This window comes from Podarcis vaucheri (genome assembly GCF_965113315.1).
Source record: "Podarcis vaucheri genome assembly, chromosome: 11".
NCBI classification, from domain to species: domain Eukaryota; kingdom Metazoa; phylum Chordata; class Lepidosauria; order Squamata; family Lacertidae; genus Podarcis; species Podarcis vaucheri.
This window is the reverse complement of record NC_138749.1, coordinates 23,410,909-23,430,659: the sequence shown is the minus strand read 5'-3', so window position 1 is coordinate 23,430,659 and position 19,751 is coordinate 23,410,909. Positions and strand designations below refer to the sequence as shown.

At 44.8% G+C, this 19,751-nt stretch overlaps 2 protein-coding genes across 2 annotated transcripts; one reads left to right on the top strand and one right to left on the bottom strand.

Annotated features, from left to right (window-relative positions):
• Window positions 1-4,859: 4,859 nt before the first annotated feature.
• Window positions 4,860-16,264, top strand: CDC20B (cell division cycle 20B). The gene is made up of 4 exons (XM_082191322.1): window positions 4,860-5,133; window positions 5,966-6,037; window positions 10,311-10,382; window positions 15,323-16,264. Exons 1-4 carry the CDS (start codon window positions 5,071-5,073, stop codon window positions 15,566-15,568), a joined length of 453 nt encoding a protein of 150 aa, XP_082047448.1. The 5' UTR covers window positions 4,860-5,070; the 3' UTR covers window positions 15,569-16,264.
• On the bottom strand, window positions 10,510-14,266 carry GPX8 (glutathione peroxidase 8 (putative)). Its single transcript, XM_082242288.1, has 3 exons — window positions 14,015-14,266; window positions 12,670-12,931; window positions 10,510-11,993 (listed from the first exon to the last, which is right to left on the bottom strand). Exons 1-3 carry the CDS (start codon window positions 14,225-14,227, stop codon window positions 11,830-11,832), a joined length of 639 nt encoding a protein of 212 aa, XP_082098414.1. The 5' UTR covers window positions 14,228-14,266; the 3' UTR covers window positions 10,510-11,829.
• Window positions 16,265-19,751: the final 3,487 nt, after the last annotated feature.

Below are 19,751 nucleotides of genomic sequence, written 5' to 3'. Positions count from 1 at the left end.
GAAATACTGCTTTTTGATGTGTTTCCCCCCAAACCAGCTTTGATCTGAACTGAGAAAAAGAATGATGTTGTCAAGGTTTTAAACTAGTAATGTGTACACAGCCTCAGTGCCAAACTACATATTAGATACTGTAAAGAAAAATCTAGACAGCTGTTTCTCGTAGTGAAAATTGGTTTCAGGAGTGGAGCAGAGAAACTGCAGGGTTCCAAATAAAAGTTAACTTTTTCAAACACCTGCCCTGAGTCTTGTGGGGAGGGCAGGCTGTTGAAGGGGGAACTACAATGGAAAAGCATTGGGTTGAAAAAGGGTTAAACATCCCCTTACCCACCCCAAATTACAGCCTCCTTAATCACAGTAAGAAACAGCTGTCAGATACTGCATACATGTGCTTGTGCCTAACATGTTTGGTCATCCCTGTGACCCAGAAAACTGGGGTGGGCAGAAAGGCCTTGAAGGAGCTTCTCTGTTGACTTGGTTTGCATGTCCTGTAAAACCAACCCATGGTTCAGTGTGAACATGTGAGCTCTTGGGAGATGATAAATCCCAGTCGTTCTGCTGCTGTGCTGAGCTGAGCTGTGCTGAACCGAACTATGGTTTGGCTTAGTCACTTAGTGTGTCATCTGAACCCAGGTTTGTGGTTTCGCTCTCCTGGACCAGCCATAAACTATACTGGAGGTAATCTAGGCTGTATCCCCTGCAATATAGCATCCTGGGTACTGTAGCTCATAGAATGCTGCTGTGTCCTTCATTACATTCTGTGGTAGCCAATTCCATGGTTTAGCTATGTGCTGTATGAAGAAGGGCTTTCTTTCTTCTGCCCTGAATTCCCTCTACGTTTCTGGTGAGTAAAATGTACCAGTAATAGTTGCTATCCAGTCAGAGCTTTTCTTCTTATCACTTGGGAAAAGAAAGGGCAAATGGAGTTTGCCATTGGCAAAGGCAGAAAAGGAGCATGTACAGCAGCCACAGCTTGCCCTCAGGTCACTCTTTACACACCTGGACACACCTGGCAAAAAAGGGGATAACATTGTAAAGAGCAGCCACCCCTGTGGTTCTCTGTTAGCAAGGCCAGTTCTATTGTGTACAGTCTCTTAGCTGCCACTGTGTAAAACCACACTCCCCTGTTCCCCCAAACCTCAAACTGTCACTACTTTGTTCCAAAAACCGGTTAAGATTCCTATAGTTCGTTGTCCCACAACACTTACAAAAAGTCAAGCACTTAAAACGCGGAAACGAGAACCTAAGGACATAATCAACTGTACACTACCCACATAATAAACAAAGGACAAAGCAATGCATATTTCATCATAGTGCAAGAATCCTGACATTTCCATTATTGTCTTTATAGCATTATTTGTCAGAAAGGGTGAGTCACTCATCATGGACTAATCCGTGGCACCTGAAGGGTCCCTAGTGTGATCAAGGTAACCTTCCACATTTGAAATAATAAGCACATAAGGAGTTTACAGGTGTGCCTTGTCAATTTCCCTGTCCTTGTTCCCTACCATATTCCTAGGGCTTGGGGTGAGTTACGTGCCTGTGTGTGTGTACACACACACACACACACACACACACACACACGTATATTAATGCAAACCACAGAGTCTTGGGTTAAAAGCAAATTGTTTCTGGGAAGATGTTTGCTGATAACCCCATGAGACCCACTGACATTTCCCCATCAGTTTGGAAACAAGCAGCCTTTGACTGAAGGGGCCATCAGGGTTCCTTTTTCCAGCTTCTAGCTGAAAGTAGCACTGGGATCAGGTGCACACCCCATATGTTTAGACTAGGTATTGAGGGCCACAGTCCCTTCCGGAAAATCTTTTAAGGTCCACATAATAGTGGTGGGCGAGGAGAGAGGCAAAGGTGGCTAGAGCAACAAACGTAAATTCTACCTTTGTACACTCATTACAGTACACACTACCCTGGGGTAGACCCAGTCTCCCAGCTTGTTTTGGGCATTTCTACTCTTAGGGCCCAGTAGAAGCATCTGATGCTAAGCAGGTGCAAATACGATCAGTCCATTTGGATTGGGAGAGCAGCCAGGAGGAGCCCCATGAGAACAGCATATACATCATCATGAACTTTTATGATTCTTGAAAATGAAAGGGAGGAGTCAAGTGCAATTCTCTTCCCGTATGTGACTGTGGGCTAAGGGCCTAGTTTTCATTGAGGTGGGTACCTTATGTTTGGATTATACCACCTCAGACTACAGTGAGTGGATTCTTACAATACTGAATGCTCCTGCATACAGAGTATAGACCCTCTGCACATAGAGAACTAGGGATCAGGAACAACTTCTAGTTTCTTTTTCTTTTTTTAAGTGAGTCTTTATTGGTTTAAAATACAAACGTAAAACGAAGGTAAGTATAGAAAAGTTAAATACAAAAAAAGAGAAAATATCAAGACATAAAAGAAAAAATTTAAAAAGACAAAAAAGAAAAAGAACCAAAAATTTATACAAAATCATGTCTATCAAATAAAAATTTCTGCATAAAACTTCCAACCGTTCTCATTACAGTGGTGCCCCGCAAGACGAATGCCTCGCAAGACGGAAAACCCGCTAGACGAAAGGGTTTTCCGTTTTGGAGGTGCTTCGCAAAACAAATTTCCTATGGGCTTGCTTCGCAAGACGAAAATGTTTTGTGAGTTCCTGCGGGGGTTTTTTCCTCCCCCCCCTTTCCCCCAAGCCGCTAAGCCGCTTAACAGCTGATCCTAAGCCGCTTATCAGCTGATCCACTAAGCCGCTAATCAGCTGATCCGCTAAGCCCGCTAAGCCGCTAATAGCGCTAATCCACTAAGCTGCTAATGGGCTTGCTTCGCAAAACGAAAAAAACGCAAGACGAAGAGACTCGCGGAACGGATTCTTTTCGTCTTGCGAGGCACCACTGTATACTGTTTCTGTTGTCATGGTTTTATTGCACAGCTTTACTTTATACCCTTTTTCATACATTCCACTAGAGTACAACTTCTGGTTTCTACATGGGAAATTTTTAAATGTTTGATATGGAGCTCACCCTTGGGGGGATTGCAGTCGTCCCCTTGATTCGCACAGTCCTCCTGCTAATTTTTTAAATCTGAAACCAGCCTTGTGAATGCTAATTGAACACTGCACCACCAACCTCAGTCTCCCCCCAGCTAGCCCCCCACCTGCCTGCTTTCTTACAACCAGTCCAGGAGCTGGCACTGCCTGTCACCTTCCTCTTCCTTAGGGCCCCTCTAAGGCCCCTCCCACAATTTATTGCACAATCATGGTTATTTGGGCTCATGAGGCAATCCGGGGAGTTACATGCAATCACACTTTCAATACTGCTTGTGCCTGGAGCAGTCACTCTGCTTCATTTCCAATCAGTGTATATTCCGTAACTTCCTGCTGAAATCCTATACAGATTTTTGTTTCTCCAGAGAGCAAACACAGAACAAATCAATGAGACAAAACTGGGCTTGATTTCACCCAGGTCACAGACCCACATTGGCACCCCCTCATGCACATTTCCATGTACACACACACATATTCAGGCTGGGAATTTCAATGGTGTCCCTCTGGAGCAGCCTTTCTCAACCTGTGGGTCCCCAGATGTTGTTGAACTACAACTCCCATCACCCCTAGCTAGCAAGGCCATCTAGGGAGCCACAGGTTGAGAACCGCTGCGAGGCTTTACCAGGGGCAAAACACCCAGCTGCTGCCCCCACCCCCGCTATGGCTGTGTCACCACCAGTGGTTACAATGTCGGACTAGGATCTGGGAGACCTGAGTTCAAATCCCCACTCAGCCACAAAGCTCATTGGATGACCTTGGGGCAGTAACAGTCTCTCAGCCTGACCTACCTACAGGGTTGTTGCGAGGACAACATGGGAAGGAGGAAAACGATGGAACCCCCTTGAGCTCCTTGGTAGGAAAAATGTGGTATAGAAATGCAATAAAATAAAAGATTTAATGCACCATTTCTGCTTTAAGAACACATTGCAGGCTACACCCACAATAAAACACCAGACTAGAGAGGCCCAAAGTCTCAGTGCTGTCCCTTGCACAACTCAGCCTGTGTCTCTCTTTGGTGTTCCGGTTGCAGTGGCGTAGCGTGGGTTGTCAGCACCCGGGGCAAGGCAAGTAATTTGCGCCCCCTAACCCGTGGATTTGCGCCCCCTAACCCTAACCCCCAGATGTTGCGCCCGGTGCGGCCGGCCCCCCCTGCACCCCCCCCCACGCTACGCCACTGTCCGGTTGTGTGTTCATGTTTTTAAGTTCAGTCCTGGTATGTTTATTATCACGTTCACTAAAAATCTTGGGGGGGGGGGAGAACTAATAATTTGCTGCCCTTTCCAGACAACGCCTCCCCCCCCCCATCAGCCGCGGTGGGGGCTTGTTAGGATCGCGTCTCAAGTTACACCAGCCACCTCCCGGGGACTACAGCCTGGAAAGGATCTTCTCCCAGGAGATCGGTTGGGGAAGGGGGCGAGCCAGGCCCTTCCGCGCTTCTTTGCCCGCCGCCGCGCTCTTTGGCGCTGCTGTTACCTGCTCTACCCGCGCTGCCCCGCGGCAAACAATGGAGGAGTTTCCGCTTCGTGCAGCAGAAGCGGGGTTTTGCCCGGGATCGGAAGACAAGACTGAAGGGAAAGTGGAGGAGGCGGGGGCCGCGCCGTTTGTGCGAACGTTGCGCGCCGCCGCGTTCCAACGAAGGGAACCTCCTTGCGTCAGAACACCGGCTCAGCCAATCAGGAGTCGGGGCAAGGGATTCCCGCTCTCCTTGCCGCTTGTTCTGTCTCTTTAAATGGTTCCAACCGAGGAGAGACCTCAGTGGAGACTGGGAATAGGGTAACGCAGCAAGGGGGTTCTCTGCGGAGACAAGCAGCAGGTGGGCATAGACTGGAGGAGGGGGAGAATAAGGCAACCTCAGGAGAGCCTCTTGAGAAGCAGCAGGCAAGATCAGAATCTCCTCTAGTTGTTTGGAAACATTCATTCCTCTAGCCTAGGGGGGGGGGGAGAGGATTCCATCTAGTGGGGGCGGATCAGAAAAGAGAAGCGATTGTTCAGCTCCAGCAAGTAAGAAGCCAGCAAGCCCCTCTTCAGAGATGGAGTGGAAGTTAGAAAGATTCGCAGCCCGGAAGGTCAAGACGGATGAAAGTGTGTTGTGGGTAAATCTACGTCCTTCAGTCTCTCTCCGCCCCCCCATCACTTTTTTTGTTGCTATCTTTTCTTTACCCTTTTTTTTTTACATTTATATCCTGCAAAATTTTAATTTCAACGCTCAGTAGAGTGATCTGAGTGCATTAAGCACTGGACAGCTTTGCAATCCTACCCGTGTCTCCTCAGAAGTAAGTCTTATTTGAATTCAGTGGAGCTCCCCCCCCCCCATGAAGTTAGGATTTCAGCCTTAATTAAAACTTCAACTGTTAAGGGTGCAATCTTATGCACATAAGACCTGGGAGAAATCTCTTGTTTAATATGGTGGGACTCATTTCTGAATACACCCACATTGGCTCATGATGTTAGGGAAAAACTATAGTGGGACTGACTTCTGAGCAATCACACATTAGATCACTGTGTTAGAAAACCTTTGGAGGCCAAGACTGGGGAAAATTAAGGTCGGTGCCTCTAATTATGATGATGATGGGTCTGTTAGGGTGTATGTGGCGTTCCTTAAAAATAAGGACCGTCTAATTCTAATACAATAAATTGCAAGTTACGGAAGGCTACACAGCCTCATTCTCTTTCCCAATCAAGACGTGCTTCCAGATTAGTTAGGATGGGTAGTTTTTTTGTTTTGTTTTTTTAACAAAGCCCTATACAGAAATGCACCATGAGATGGATGGGAGGGTGTATGTGAAAGGTCACTAGGCCTGGGCAAACGCAGCATATGGTTTGCTACAAGTCACTAAGAATGTGAACTGACGTCTTTGTGGTTCAGACCTGATACCTAAAGGTTGAACTGCGTTATTGTAACATCTCTGTACGTTTGCTTTCTAGGAGAAAATAATGAGAACTCTGGGGACAAACCTCCAACAGACCAGAAACCTAAGTTTGCAGATTCTGGCTAAGGTGAGTGTTTATAAAACTGCAGAACTGACTCTGCAAGCTTTTGATTGCCTGCAACACTTTTCTGTCCTCCGGAAGAGAGTATGGGAAGTGATAGGCATTGTGTGGTAGTTCTTTCCTCCAGTATAAGCTTACATGGATGTTCTAGGAGCCAAAACAGATGAATGTGTTAACAGTGTGTAAATGTTGGTTGTGGCTATTTACTGTTGGGAGTGTTTGGTGGTAGAAGCAGTGCTTTTTTCTGGGGGGACGCAGGGGTACGCACACCCCTAAACATTTTGTGAATCTTGGTACTTTTGTCCATTTACTGTATTTATTTCCCCCGATTTGAACTATAAAGTGGTGATTTTCTTGAGTCAAAATGAGAGAACCCCTACACATTCTTTTAGGGGAAAAAAGCACTGGGTAGAAGCAATTCTGCGTTGTAAGTGAGAAGGAGCAGACGCTGAACGTGAACACAGGAATGTACCGCTTTGGCAGTGCAGTACTAGCTGGCTGTTTTGGATACCTGTTGTTTTACAGCTGCTGGTTGCACTCCATACTGTTGCATTCCCAAACACCGCAAATGTAATGGGAGTGCGCCCCCTTGCGAACACTACTGGGATGCCCAGCTTTAAAAGAGGTGCTTTAAAATTCCAGATTTATTGCCTTGGCTCTGCAGTCAGAATCACTAAACCATTCTTTAACCACCTTGACAACAGGGTGGCTTTTTATTTTTATATTTTGGATGTCTTGCCCACTCTTTATCATAGGGTCCTAAAGGCTGGTAGCAACGATATAAAGGTAGTAAAATCAGTTAAAATGATTCAGAAGAAAATGGTGGGTTCTAATCTATCTATATACATACACAGACGTATGTAGTTGAAAGGCTGGGGCAAAGAGGTGTGTCGCCTGCATATGAAGAAAGCTATACAACGAGGGTGCCCGTTGCACCTCTGCCCAGCTTCCCTGTTGTCGGAGTGACCCTGCTGTGAAGCTGTCTCTCTGTGTGTGTGGTGGAATGGCAGTGTATTGTTAGCTGGCTGAATATCTGAAAGGCACCAGCTGACATTCAGCTGCCAGCCTACGGCACATATTGTGATCATCGGACAACTGCAGGGGTTTGTATAGTAAGATCTTCGAAAATGTTCTGGCATTATTTGAGCACGTTTGTTAGCTGCTTTGCAGAGTTCTGAATGTCACAACAATCTTCTTCAGGCGTGGTTGTTCAGAGTGACAGTAAAATAAAGGAATAAAATGATTTTTATGGATGGGTCTGGTCACCTTGAAGTGCTTGGGAGGTTCTGGGAACTAGGATATATCTAATTTTAATGAATGTAACTTACCCAATATCAATGACTGCATTAAAAGTAAATCAATTTCCATATAAGCAGGGAACTGGACACCTAATATTGATGCCCCCTACAATATTCCTTTCATTATCCCATTTTGTTTTACATCTGCATTGGGCAGCCATAAAAAGGATCTTGTAAGCAGCCATTGCCAACCTGGTGCCCTCTAAGCTGTTTCAAACTACAACTTCCATCAGCTCCAGCCTCTGTGCTGGCTAGGGGTGATGGGAGTTGCAGCCCGAAACAGCTGGAAGGCACCAGGTTTACAAAGTCTGGTCTAAAAGCATGCACTATTTCTGAACAGCTGTTTATTTTAACAAGAGATGGCGTTTCGTGTAGCATCTCTCACCCTGGCATATCCATTTGATTCCGTTTGACCTCTCTCTGTGTGTTTGTGCGTGATGGCTTGGCAGTGTACTATTAGTTAGCTGTTGTGCCTATTCCAGCAACTAAATACACTTCCATATCATTGCATGACCATGCGTCATAGGCTAAATGCTTTCCATTTGTCTCTGATGGAAGAGGATCGTTAACAGCCACTGCTGCAGAAACCCACCAGTGCCTGCGGCGTTGTGAAAACTTGCAATAAGATAGCCTGTTTCGGATCAAACTGTTGGCTTTTATGAATTTGTTCTCTGCTCTTTCCAACTCTGGCCAATTGCTTAACTCATCTCTTCCAGACTAGCTTGTCTGCTGAAGTGAATATATTGCCATATGGTGAAAGGGAAGAAAGGAGTAACAGTAGAAATAACAGCGATGGTTGGGGTGGGGAACTTCAAGCTTGGGGGCCAAATGTCGCTCTCCAGGTCTCTCAGCTCCTCTAAGGCAGTGCCCCCTCCCCAGGCCCCACCCTTTAATGGTCCTGCTTTGTGACGTCCTTGAGTGTTTTGGCCCAGCTGGAATGTGTCCTTGAAATGCAATTATGCCTCTTGCTTGCATGGATGAATTGTATGTAGAAACCTCTGGCTTTTGCATGGCTGGAATATAGCCTACTGTACAAAGATTAAGAGGGTCGCAGGTGGCGCTGTGGGTTAAACCACAGAGCCTAGGACCTGCCGATCAGAAGGTTGGCGGTTCGAATCCCCGCGACGGGGTGAGCTCCCGTTGCTCGGTCCCCGCTCCTGCCAACCTAGCAGTTCAAAAGCACGTCAAAGTGCAAGTAGATAAATAGGTACCACTCTGGCGGGAAGGTAAACGGCATTTCCGTGCACTGCTCTGGTTCGCCAGAAGCGGCTTAGTCATGCTGGCCACATGATCCGGAAGCTGTACGCCAGCTCCCTTGGCCATTAAAGCAAGGTGAGTCGGTCACGACTGGACCTAATGGTCAGGGGTCCCTTTACCTTTACCTTTACAAAGATTAAGAGGCACTGGCATGCATCCCCCAAAAGGCAATGTGGTCTTCAAATTGGGGAAAAAAAATTCCTTCTACAGTATGCGCTGTGGCTTTGGGAGTCCAACGCAGGAAATGGGGATCTAGCCCTTGAGATCCTCTGGCACAAAGATAAGTCACATCTTTGGTAGATTAGGCAGACTTAAGACTGTCTCTCCTCAATGCCAAAGATGTTTATAAGGATCAAGGGATTTCAGAAAAGTGGCATTCAGAAGCATCTGAATGGCGAGATGTCTGATTCTACAATGTAATATCCAAAGGGGAAACTTTTAGTCAGACTGTATGCTGAAGACTTCTGGAGGACCCATATCACTGGGGTGTTCAAGTGTCTATTACATGAGAAGTCACTGCCGTTCTGAAATTCTGCTTCTTCTGCACGTGCAAATTGTTCTCAGTCTGTAATGGGAGTATTTACAACCAGCAATGGTTACATTCATTCTTTGTTCCGCAATCTAGTCTGCATTACCCTTCACACATGTACAAAATATGCAAGAGAGATTCAATGCACATGTTTAAACACCAAAGTTCACACAATCTTCTCCACACAGTCTTTCAATGTGTGAGCCAACCCCACTGTACAACTCTGCACAGTGAGGTGTTGTGTAGTGTTCTTGTCTCCATCGTTATTAACTTTCAGGGGGAATCCCTGTTTACCCAGGTATCTGGTGGCTGAGGAACACTACTGTTCTTGGCAACCCCAAGATCATTGGATGGAGGAATATTTTTAAATGCTTTTAGAATGTTTTAAACTGTAGCTGCTTTTATATTTTTTTATTATTATTAATAATGCGTTAACTGTTTCAGAACATTTCTGCTTTGCTTTTAAATTGTGCCTCTGTTTGCCACTCTGGGCTCCTTCTGGGAGGAAGGTAGGATATCAATTCAATAAATAAAAATATATATTCCCACTTGATATCTGCAAGCTCAAGCTACTTCAGAAGGAGTTCTGCTCACGTACCAATGTATGAATACCATACAAGGAGGACCTCCTCCCCTATTGCCAGTCAGGATTCTTCCTCAACTTGGGAAGAGCTTTAGACATGTACATCGGTACATCAACATAACCCCTTCTGATGTAGCTTGAACATGGGGACATCAGGGGAGTGTGGCAATTCCATAGCCACCTCCACACCTTCTTTCATCATGCTGAGGTTTGTGAGGGGGTTTGTCATATGTGTCCCCCTCTGAATAGACTGTTTCAGCAAGCAGGGTACAGTGGTACCTCAGGTTAAGAACTTAATTCGTTCTAGAGGTCCGTTCTTAACCTGAAACTGTTCTTAACCTGAGGTAACATTTTAGCTAATGGGGCCTCCCGTTGCCGCTGTGCGATTTCTGTTCTCATCCTGAGGTAAAGTTCTTAACCTGAGGTACTATTTCTGGGTTAGTGGAGTCTGTAACCTGAAGCATCTGTAACCCGAAGCATCTGTAACCTGAGGTACCACTGTATTAGGATGTGATATTGAGCAATTGCTAACTTCATCTGTTCTAACAACATGAGGTAAAATGTTTGAACTGCTGAGTTTACCAAAAGCCCAAATAATCCTTATCTATACAGGACATCATTGACACCAAGCAGTACAGGAGACAAACTTCACAGGTGGATGATCAATATTTCCCAATAACTGAGGTACGGATTCTTTTGTATGGGACTCCCAATATGAACTGTATTGGTAACCTACCATTCTCCATGCAAAATAAAGTAGAGAAACAATTATTACACATTTTAGGTGTGGTTTTTTTGGTAGTATGAAGAGGAGAACTTACTAATGGTTAAACTTGCTATGCTCTTGCACTGGTATTTATGAATGGCCTGCCATGACCATGGGATGTGGAGGAGAGCGCATGCAGGATATCTGTCAGCAAGGGACTGTGTTAAGGAAGCTTTTGACATCATGGCAACAGTTTCCCCAAAGTCAGCATTTCTTACTGGACCTGTAAAGGGTATCCATTCATTTGTATAGGATCTAGTAAAGGTTCCCTTTCGGAGTGACTACTGCAGTAGAATCTGAACCTGCTCTCGTCACTTGGGACCCCCAAATACTGACCACCAAACTAGTTCCTGTCCATGTGGCCCCCAGAAGAATATAAGATGGAACTTTTGCAAAGCTAAACACTGACGGGTGCCCCACCCCTCTTTTCACCGGAAGCCCCCCCCCTTTTAGGATCACATTCCATAATTCTGTTTCTTGGTCGTACTACAGCAGTGATGGGGAACCTGGGTCAAATCTGGTCCTTCAGGCCTATCAGTCTGGTTCTCAGGAGTCTCCCCAGCTAGAAACCTCCCTCCCCCCGCAAAAACTATTTGGGCAATCATTTCTGTAAACTCTGGAGTTCTTCCAAGCCTGCTGATACCTCCCTCTTGTATGTGGATAGTGGTGCTTTGGTTTCCTAAGTGTCCACACTCACAAGACTGAATTTGCTATTAGTATGTAGGAAAATTATAATTTCCCTCCCCCCCCCCTTAATGCTCCAGTTTACTCAATCGTGCAATAGAAAATTATTTTGCAAACCAGTGTATAGAAGAGAACACCCCAGCAGACTTGGCTGATTCTATCTCTTTTTTTAAAATAAAACTTCTTCATAAAAACTATTTACATTTTGTTATCCCCCCCCCTTCACCTCACCCCACCCGCAATGGAGCTTGCATTTCTTGCTGTTGTTGATAAAATGCTATATTTTATCAGCTTTAAACAGAATGATTCAATGGCAGGACAATTTCTCACGCTGTACTTTCAGTAACCTGCTGGGAAAGAAAGAATACCTTATTTTGATTCATCTAGGACGGGGTAGAGAACCTGTGGTCCTCCAGATGGGACTACAATTCCCATTATCCATGACCATGGGCCAGATCCAGGGCTCAGCTGGGTGAATTGCACAGCATACCGATCCTTCTCTTTGCTCATGTGGTTTAAGAGCTGCTCCTTAAACAGAAGAGTTTTCTGTCGAAAGCTACCAAAATTTTATCCAGTAAGAAAAACCACTGCTTGTCCAGCTTTTACCATTATTAAGCAGGAATGTACTAAGGGCCGAGGAGAGATGTTGCCCTGTGGAATCCAAAAGGCACACCCGCTTTGTCAGAGGTCTTCTCTTCTTTTCAAAATGATCTGCCTAACCAGAGCAGCTATATCTGGCTTGATGCTTTCTATGGGCTCTTCGGGTCTCCAGAACTTCACGACTTTCCCATCTGGGTTGATGAGATACTTCCAGAAATTCCACCGAGGCATAGCTTTGGAGGAATCTGCAAGGACAAGACAAGATTAGTTTGTATTGCAAGCAGAAAGGGGCACCATTCAGATTTTTTTTTTTAAAAAAAAAACAAAAACAAACCCCCCTTATAAGAACAGAAGAATGTTAGAATCCTAGAACTGTAGGGTTGGGCTCCAAGGGTCATCTAGCACAACCCCGTGCAATGCAGGAATCACAGCTAAAGAATCCCTGACAGATGACAGAAGACCCAGCTGCGGACTCAGTCCAGTGGTCCATCTTAGTCCAGCATCCTGTTCTCACAGCGGCCCACCACTGCCGTTTTCAGAAACTGGTATTCTGAAGCGTACTGCCTCCAAAAGATGCGTCAAAGTGCCACTGAGATCAATAGGAATGATGTGCTTAGCTCCCACTGATTCTCTGGACTGCCAAATTCTTCCTCCTAATGAATTACAGTAATATGAAACTAGGCTCCTGGAGCTAATCATTATTGCTGATCAACACACAGTCCATGGCTGCCTTTCCACATCTCTGCTCATCTCTCCCCTTTGCTCAATTCAGTGGGGTTAGGATTTCATCTTAAGGCCTAGAATCTTGGTGGTGGTTTAAAAAAAACAAGATTCTTGGGAAGCTGGGTTCTGTGTCCAGTACCACATTTTGTATGTTTTCCTGTCCACTTTCCCCCTAGAGGTAATGCTGTACATGCTTACCTATTAGAAACTGAAATGCTGGCGATGCTTCACTTCCTAGAATCTTTATTTTCTTGAAAATGGGGAAAGTTACTCTGTAATTTGATTTTGCAAGATATTCAATCTGCCGGCTTGTGTCTGGCTCCTTTTCCCCATACTGATTACAGGGGAAGGCTAGCACTGTGAAGTGGTATGGTCCAAACTCCTTGTGCAGTTCCTGCAGCATGATGTAATTTTTTTCTGTGTGCTGGCAGTAACTAGCCACGTTAACAACCAGAGACGCCTTCAGGGAGACAGAAAACAGGGCAGTGAGAAAGAAAGAGGATGAGAGACTGCTTATGCCAAAGTTAACAAAATGGCTTTACATTCTGACCATCTCAGTTATTTAAATGTAGGAAAAGTATACATGTTCAGCTTAGCTTCAATTGCAGAAAAACAGCCATCCATTTATTCAGCATTGTTTTAGCCACTGGCTGCTACAAAGTAAACTTCTTCAATTGCAGGAAGGAAAATATTAGTACCAGCGATTACTGCATAGGACTGTTCTCCCCCACTCTGGAGAAATTTGCAGGGATTATGTAAACCATCAGCACAACTTCAATTCACCGAAATGCATTGGCTAGATTATTCCTAATGTTTACAAAATCCAATTGTTAACAGTAACAGATGCATTTTTTAAAAGAAAGAAATGGGACTATTAAAAAGCCCAAGAATCAAACTCATCAATTGTTTGCATTTCACAATAGTTAGCCATTGGATTCTGCAGACGTTTGCAGCTTCGGTAATAAAACAAGAGAATCATTTTGATGACTTACAAAAGAACAGGCCTGTTAGAGCAGGCCAAGAGGCCAGCTGGATCAGACCCTCTGTTGACAACAACCAGATGACTCTGGAAGGCTCACAAGCAGCACAGGAAGGCACCAGCCCCCCCACCCCCTTGTAGATGCTAGATCAGGAACGGGGAACCTGTACTTCAACAGGTGTTGAACTACAGCTTCCATTTGCCCTGAACGTTGGCCGTGCGGGTTGGGGCTAATGGGAATTCAAGTCTAACAGATCCCCTTCTATGTGCTAGATGTTCATTGCATCTGATATTAGGAGAAGCCCTGCCGTTGCTGAAACTACTTTGTTGGAAGTTAGAACGTCTCCATTTACACCAGCAAATATTATGAACTGTTTCTTGTACTCAGGAGACTTGGATTCCCACTTCCAGTATTCTTCTAACTGCTAAAATAAATCTACATTCACAGTGTTGTTGTTTTTTACAACCAGACTGCATCTCAAAGGACGTAAAATGTCATTATTATGCACGGAGAAGACAATCGCTCCATGCAAAGATTTCAGAAACAAAATACGTGTCACTTACTTTGCCTCTGTATTTCTCCAACGAAACGGTCCTGCCTTTCGGATCCATCACTTCAAAGGAATAAAAGTCTTTGGGCTTTAAGTACTTAAGTTGCAGCAGGCCGAGTATGGCTGTGAACAAAACCATAGAGAAGAAAATGATTAAAACCCTGGTTTTCAGCCTCGAGCTTTTCAAAGAACACGCTGCCAGAGGCAGAGGCAGAGGCGGCTCCATTTTGGAGGATTTTGGGGGAAGTCTCAGCAGGCCTGGAATGTGAAGGAGGAGCTGAAACACAAAACTCACAGCAGCTTGGAAAGGGAGGTGGAAGAGGGAGCCAGAAGGCAGGCTGTGTCCTGTCCCCCCCCCCCCAGCCCAGACTTTGCCTAAAGTTCTAGGCTGCGGGGTCTAGAAACTGGTCTATTCTTTATCTTTAGAAGAAATTTATTGACAGCAAGTCAGCATTTTAGATCCCCTTTTCCATTTAAATGCAATGCCTTCTGTTTTACAATTTGGCAACAAACCATATTTCCTTCTCGCTTTCCTTCTCTCCCACATTTTTCTCCCAGACTGTCATCTGATCTATGGTTATGCAGGGGATTAGAGTGTTGTTGTTGTTGTTGTTGTTGTTGTTGTTGTTGTTGTTGTTCTTCTTCTTCTTCTTCTTCTTCTTCTTCTTCTTCTTCTTCTTCTTCTTCTTCTTCTTCTCCTCCTCCTCCTCCTCCTCCTCCTCCTCCTCCTCCTCTTCTTCTTGATTGGTTTCATTAGAAACTGGTCTACTCATCTTGCAAATGAACTAGTGGGCATAATCTGATTCTCAGAAATCGCTTTGTTAATGTTAACGAGAATGTATGTAAAGGACCTTGAACAGTTAGAAAGAGTAGGCTGGATCCAGGGTAAACAAACAAGCACAGGCATGTCTACTCAGAAGTAAGTCCCATCAAATTCAAAGAGGCTTATCCCCAGGTTAGTAGATACAGAATTGCAACCAATGTTAGTTGCACTTAATTCCCACTGGGACAAATAGGGCTTTTATCCTGTCAGGCTTCACACATTTATTTCACTGATACCTAAATGCCGCTAACTCACAGCACAGTTTCTATACCAGGCTAGTAACTCCCTCTGAGTTAAATTGGTCTTATTTCCAGAGAAGTGCAGACTTACTCTGGAAGCAATCTATAAATAATAATAGCAACAACAATAACTATTGAAACAATATTTGACTGCACAAAACCTAATCCATTTATTTATAGTGTGTTTAATAAATATAAGCAACTTTAAACTATTATGTATCACTGTTGTTGTCACTTTACTGCTTTTTGTTTTAAACAGACTCCAGGCAAGACTTCCTATTCACATTTTAAAAGTTCCCTTGTGAAGAAACTGGCATCTTCTCCAGTTGCTAGTAGCCCAATTTCCACAAGGTGGCAGCAGTCATGCAGCAGAAACCAAGGGGAGCAAAGTTTTGCAGAGAGTCCTGCTACCTCAGATGATGGGCCTGATCTGATGAAAATCATGATAGTTCCAAGTCAGTGTACAGAGATGGGTGCTTCCCTCAAAGTAAAGGGGTTATTCTAGTCATTACTCCATAACTCCAGATTAATAAATGCAAAAAATTTGAAAATGATATACAGGTGGTATTTTAACACCTAATAAACTAGCCAAGATGTAGAAGACTATATCAAGTAAATGCTGGAGAGGCAAACAGTCTGAAGGATCATTTTTTTCATATGTGGTGGACTTGTAGAAAAGTGACAGGCTTTTGGGAAATGATACATAATGAATAGAAGAATATGTTTTAAATTGTGATCCCCAAAAGTCTGAAGCATTTCTTTGGGGAATAATATGGTGCAGAGGTCCCAGAAAGTTGCTTAGATTATTTATGTATGCTACCACAGCAGGCAGAATTCCATAAGTGCAGAAATGGAAAGAAGAAGAGGTTCCAACAAAAGAGGAATGGTCTTTAAAACTATTGGACTGTATGAACATGGCGAAACTGACAGCAAAATGTTTGTGGAAGAGTGGAGATCCTTTTCAGACTCTGAGAAAATGCTATAGTCACATGAAATCGCAGGCAGGACTGCAAATATAAGCAAAGGAATGAGAATGATAAAGGAATGTAATGTAGGATATATGTTATAGAAATAAGTATTACATTTAAGGTGGTAGATGAAGGATTTGAACAGAAATGTCATGGAAGTAAGGATGGGAAGTCAAAATGTTAAGGGAATATTGCATTGAAACTGAACCGAATTTGCTAAATTGTAGGAAAATAAATAATTTATGGATCAAACAAGCAGATCTCTGCTTTCTGTCTCTGTAAGCTGAGTTTGGTAACATGGGGAAATGTTCAACAATGCAACTACAGCTGACAGTGAACAAAACAGGTGATTAAAGCCTAACATTGTTTTGGTGTAACTGAACAAATAGAGCTCAACCAGCTTGGCACATCCTGATTATTATTATTACTAGTCTAACAACAACAACAACCTTCCACATGTCTCAAGGTGACATTTAAAGACTAGGTTCCTGAAAAACTGTGTCTTCATCTCCTGACAGTTTCCTGAAACTTGACACAAACATCCTTAAAACACAATTAGAAGTACCGTACTTCTCCAGTTAATCTGTGCCAGGAAGCAAGTCCTTTGCACTTATTTAGTGGCGTAGCGTGGGTTGTCAGCACCCGGGGCAATGCAAGTAATTTGCACCCCCTAACCCGTGGATTTGCACCCCCAACCCGTGGATTTGCGCCCCCTAACCCGTGGATTTGCGCCCCCTAACCCTAACCCCCAGATGTTGCGCCCGGTGCGGCCGCCCCCCCTGCACCCCCACGCTACGCCACTGCACTTATGTGCACTGTCATAGCTGGAACAAGCTAAACTGTCATTTGCCAAAGGTGGGCTGGGTGGGTTTCTGAAGAGTCTGTATTCAAGATGAACCACAAAAGCCACTGAAAGCCAAGTGCCATGAGAAATGTGGGTGGAACTGTGATTTGCGTATGAGCTGGAAATCACCACAGAAAGGGGGGTGGGCAACCTTTCTCAGCCTCGGGGCTGCAGCCTGCTGTGGGCAACCTGCCGGGAGTCGCCTGCACACCCACCTGCGTTGTCTCTCCATCCAAGAAGGCCTTATCTGAGTTCATGGACACAGCCAGTGAGGCAAAAAGAGTTGAGGAGGACAAAGAGTGGCCAGTGAAAAGTGTGGCTGAGGAGAGGGGACACTGTTAAGTTGTGGATGAACATATCAGATGACACAGCGATTCTTCAAACAGCTCTTGTTTATTCACAGGCCAGAACAGAACTGAACTGAAGGGTTCAGCCAGCCTGCTTAAACAGAGCGCCACTACAACACAACAGTAACCACTTTCTGTAACTATCCAATCACTGAATGTCACTTTCAATCCCTTATTTGCATATGTGGACCTGAGTGAAAACTATCTACAGTATCCCCCTGCTGGCCCAGGGTGAGAACTTCAGTACATAACAGACATGGCCTAGGGAGGGTCCTAAGAGCCCAGATGTAGAGGGTTGGAGGCAGGGCTGGCCTTAGACATTTTGGCACCTGAGGCAGACCCCAAAATGGTGCCTCTTTCCCTGCTGAGGAAGAAAGGATGAGGAAAGATCTACATCAGGAGTAAGAGAGGAAGAAAGATCTACCTTGAGAACAGCTGCCCCTGTGGATTTTGACACCTGAGGCGGTTGACTCGCTTGATCTTATGGGTGGGCTGGCCCTGAATAAAAATCTACATTGGGATCAGCTGCCGCTGTCACCTCACCTGGGTGGCTGGCCCTGGTATTTGGCCCCTGGGACTGAGGTTCACCGCTTCTACTCTCATACACACCAAACTGCCTGAGCACTGTTCTTGCTGGGTCTTCTTCCGAAAGCAGTGCCTGTCCCTTCATAAGCTCCGAGGCACTGAGAGAGGATGCAACCACCCAGCCTTCTGCCCTTACTGACCCTCCTCTTGCCACCCTCTTCTGTCTGCTGTTGCCAGCAGCGCTATAGCTTTGCCCCCATTGTAGTTGGAGTCAGTAGGGCAGTTAAATAATTTTAGACTCTGGTTTTATCTTGCCGCCCCCAGATGCTAAGATGTGGTCTGATAGGGCCCTGTTGTTAGATGGTAATATTTATTATTGTGAGCCCTTGTGGTCAGTTTGCAGAGTGGGGCCCTAAAGTCCTGGCACCACTTCTGGGAGAGGAGATGGGATGAAGGGACTACTGAAACAACAGTGTGAGAGGCACAGGATTATATCCTCCCTTGCTGTTGCAGTGTTTTAAAGAGGTGAGTCTCCCAGTCTTTAGGGGATGACCCGACAAATACCAAGTCAGTTTTTAAAAAACGAATCAGCAAAGTTTGTCCTGTGTTACAAGTTATGGTGCTGGTTAAAAGACTAGAATCCGTGGCTGAAAAGCTTTTGGTAGCCCTCAGCTATGCTTGCAATAGTTCAGTTACAGGATTATGGTGCTTGCATCTAGAGGAGGACTGTTGGGCTGCAGTTCAACATACAGTGGTACCTTGGGTTACATACGCTTCAGGTTACATATGCTTCAGGTTACAGACTCCGCTAACCCAGAAATAGTGCTTCAGGTTAAGAACTTTGCTTCAGGTTGAGAACAGAAATCATGCTCCAGCGGTGCAGTAGCAGCAGGAGGCCCCATTAGCTAAAGTGGTGCTTCAGGTTAAGAACAGTTTCAGTTTAAGAACGGACCTCCGGAATGAATTAAGTACTTAACCCGAGGTACCACTGTATATTTTACTCAAAAGTAACTTTAACAGAAATCAAATGGGACTTGAAAACCAAGGGCTGTCCTTTTCTCCACCCTCTTCTCAAATTATAATACAGAATTTACAAGCATTAAGCAAATCTGTACTGTTTTTCTCAAGGGAATGTGGCATCTGCAACAAAATGTTGCAGCGTGGAGTGCTCCTGTTCAGGATTCTAGTCAGCCTGGAGACTCCATTTCAACATGGGGCTCGAACCCACAACTCTGAGATTAAGCGTCTCATGCTCTACTGACGGAGCTACCAAGGAGCTTTTGCTGTATCTGGGAGCAGACAGGAAGCCAGTAGTCTCCTCCTGCTGCCTGTATTAAGGGTTCCAGGAAGGCTGCGTCCAAGGGAGAATCAAACGGCTTCTGGTGATCCTGCCTTTCAAGACAAAGCAGGCCTGTGGCTGAGAGATTCCTGAAAAAGCATACCAGTGAGGAATATGTGTTTAAGTTGAAAGTTAAGTTCTCATATAAAATTCCCTTCATGCCACTACATGAGTTTCACATTCGCCTCAAGAAGCGTATCATGTGAACTGGGCATTTACAGGGCAGTGGCAATTCCCAATATTAGGATGCCTGGGGAAAGTGTTGCCTTAATCATGGTATTTGCTGCTAATAAAGACTTTGATTTTTCCATTTGTGTTTATTTGAGTCCACATACTGTTAACTCACACAGGGACTCTCAATGTTAGTTTCGTTTTCTAGTTTGGTTTCTGGTGAGCTCAAATGCAGTGGGAACTTGTTATCTACAGATCTATGTGAAAGGAAAACGGTGATCTGTTATTTTCCCCCAATTTGGTTGAGTTTCTTCACGAGTCATGCATGGAGGGGTGAGGCGGTGGCAAAGTCAATGTGGTGCAAACGTGACAGTGAAGTTAACCTGTTGTTTCCTGCAGGCGTGTTTTCACTACACCATCTTGCCTCTTCCCCTCTCAGTCCCACTCTAATTTCTTGCCTAGTGCAAGGAGACCTCTGTATCTCCTGCCTATTA

Excerpts from the sequence above, each read along its gene's own strand:
- CDC20B (XM_082191322.1), top strand. The coding sequence starts at position 5,071 with ATGGAGTGGAAGTTAGAAAGATTCGCAGCCCGGAAGGTCAAGACGGAT. Across the intron at positions 5,134-5,965 it reads CGGATGAAAGTGTGTTGTGG|GAGAAAATAATGAGAACTCT; the intron begins GTAAATCTACGT and ends TTTGCTTTCTAG. Across the intron at positions 6,038-10,310 it reads GTTTGCAGATTCTGGCTAAG|GACATCATTGACACCAAGCA; the intron begins GTGAGTGTTTAT and ends TTATCTATACAG.
- GPX8 (XM_082242288.1), bottom strand. The coding sequence starts at position 14,227 with ATGGAGCCGCCTCTGCCTCTGCCTCTGGCAGCGTGTTCTTTGAAAAGC. Across the intron at positions 12,932-14,014 it reads TGGAGAAATACAGAGGCAAA|GCGTCTCTGGTTGTTAACGT; the intron begins GTAAGTGACACG and ends GTCTCCCTGAAG. Across the intron at positions 11,994-12,669 it reads AGCATTTCAGTTTCTAATAG|ATTCCTCCAAAGCTATGCCT; the intron begins GTAAGCATGTAC and ends TTGTCCTTGCAG.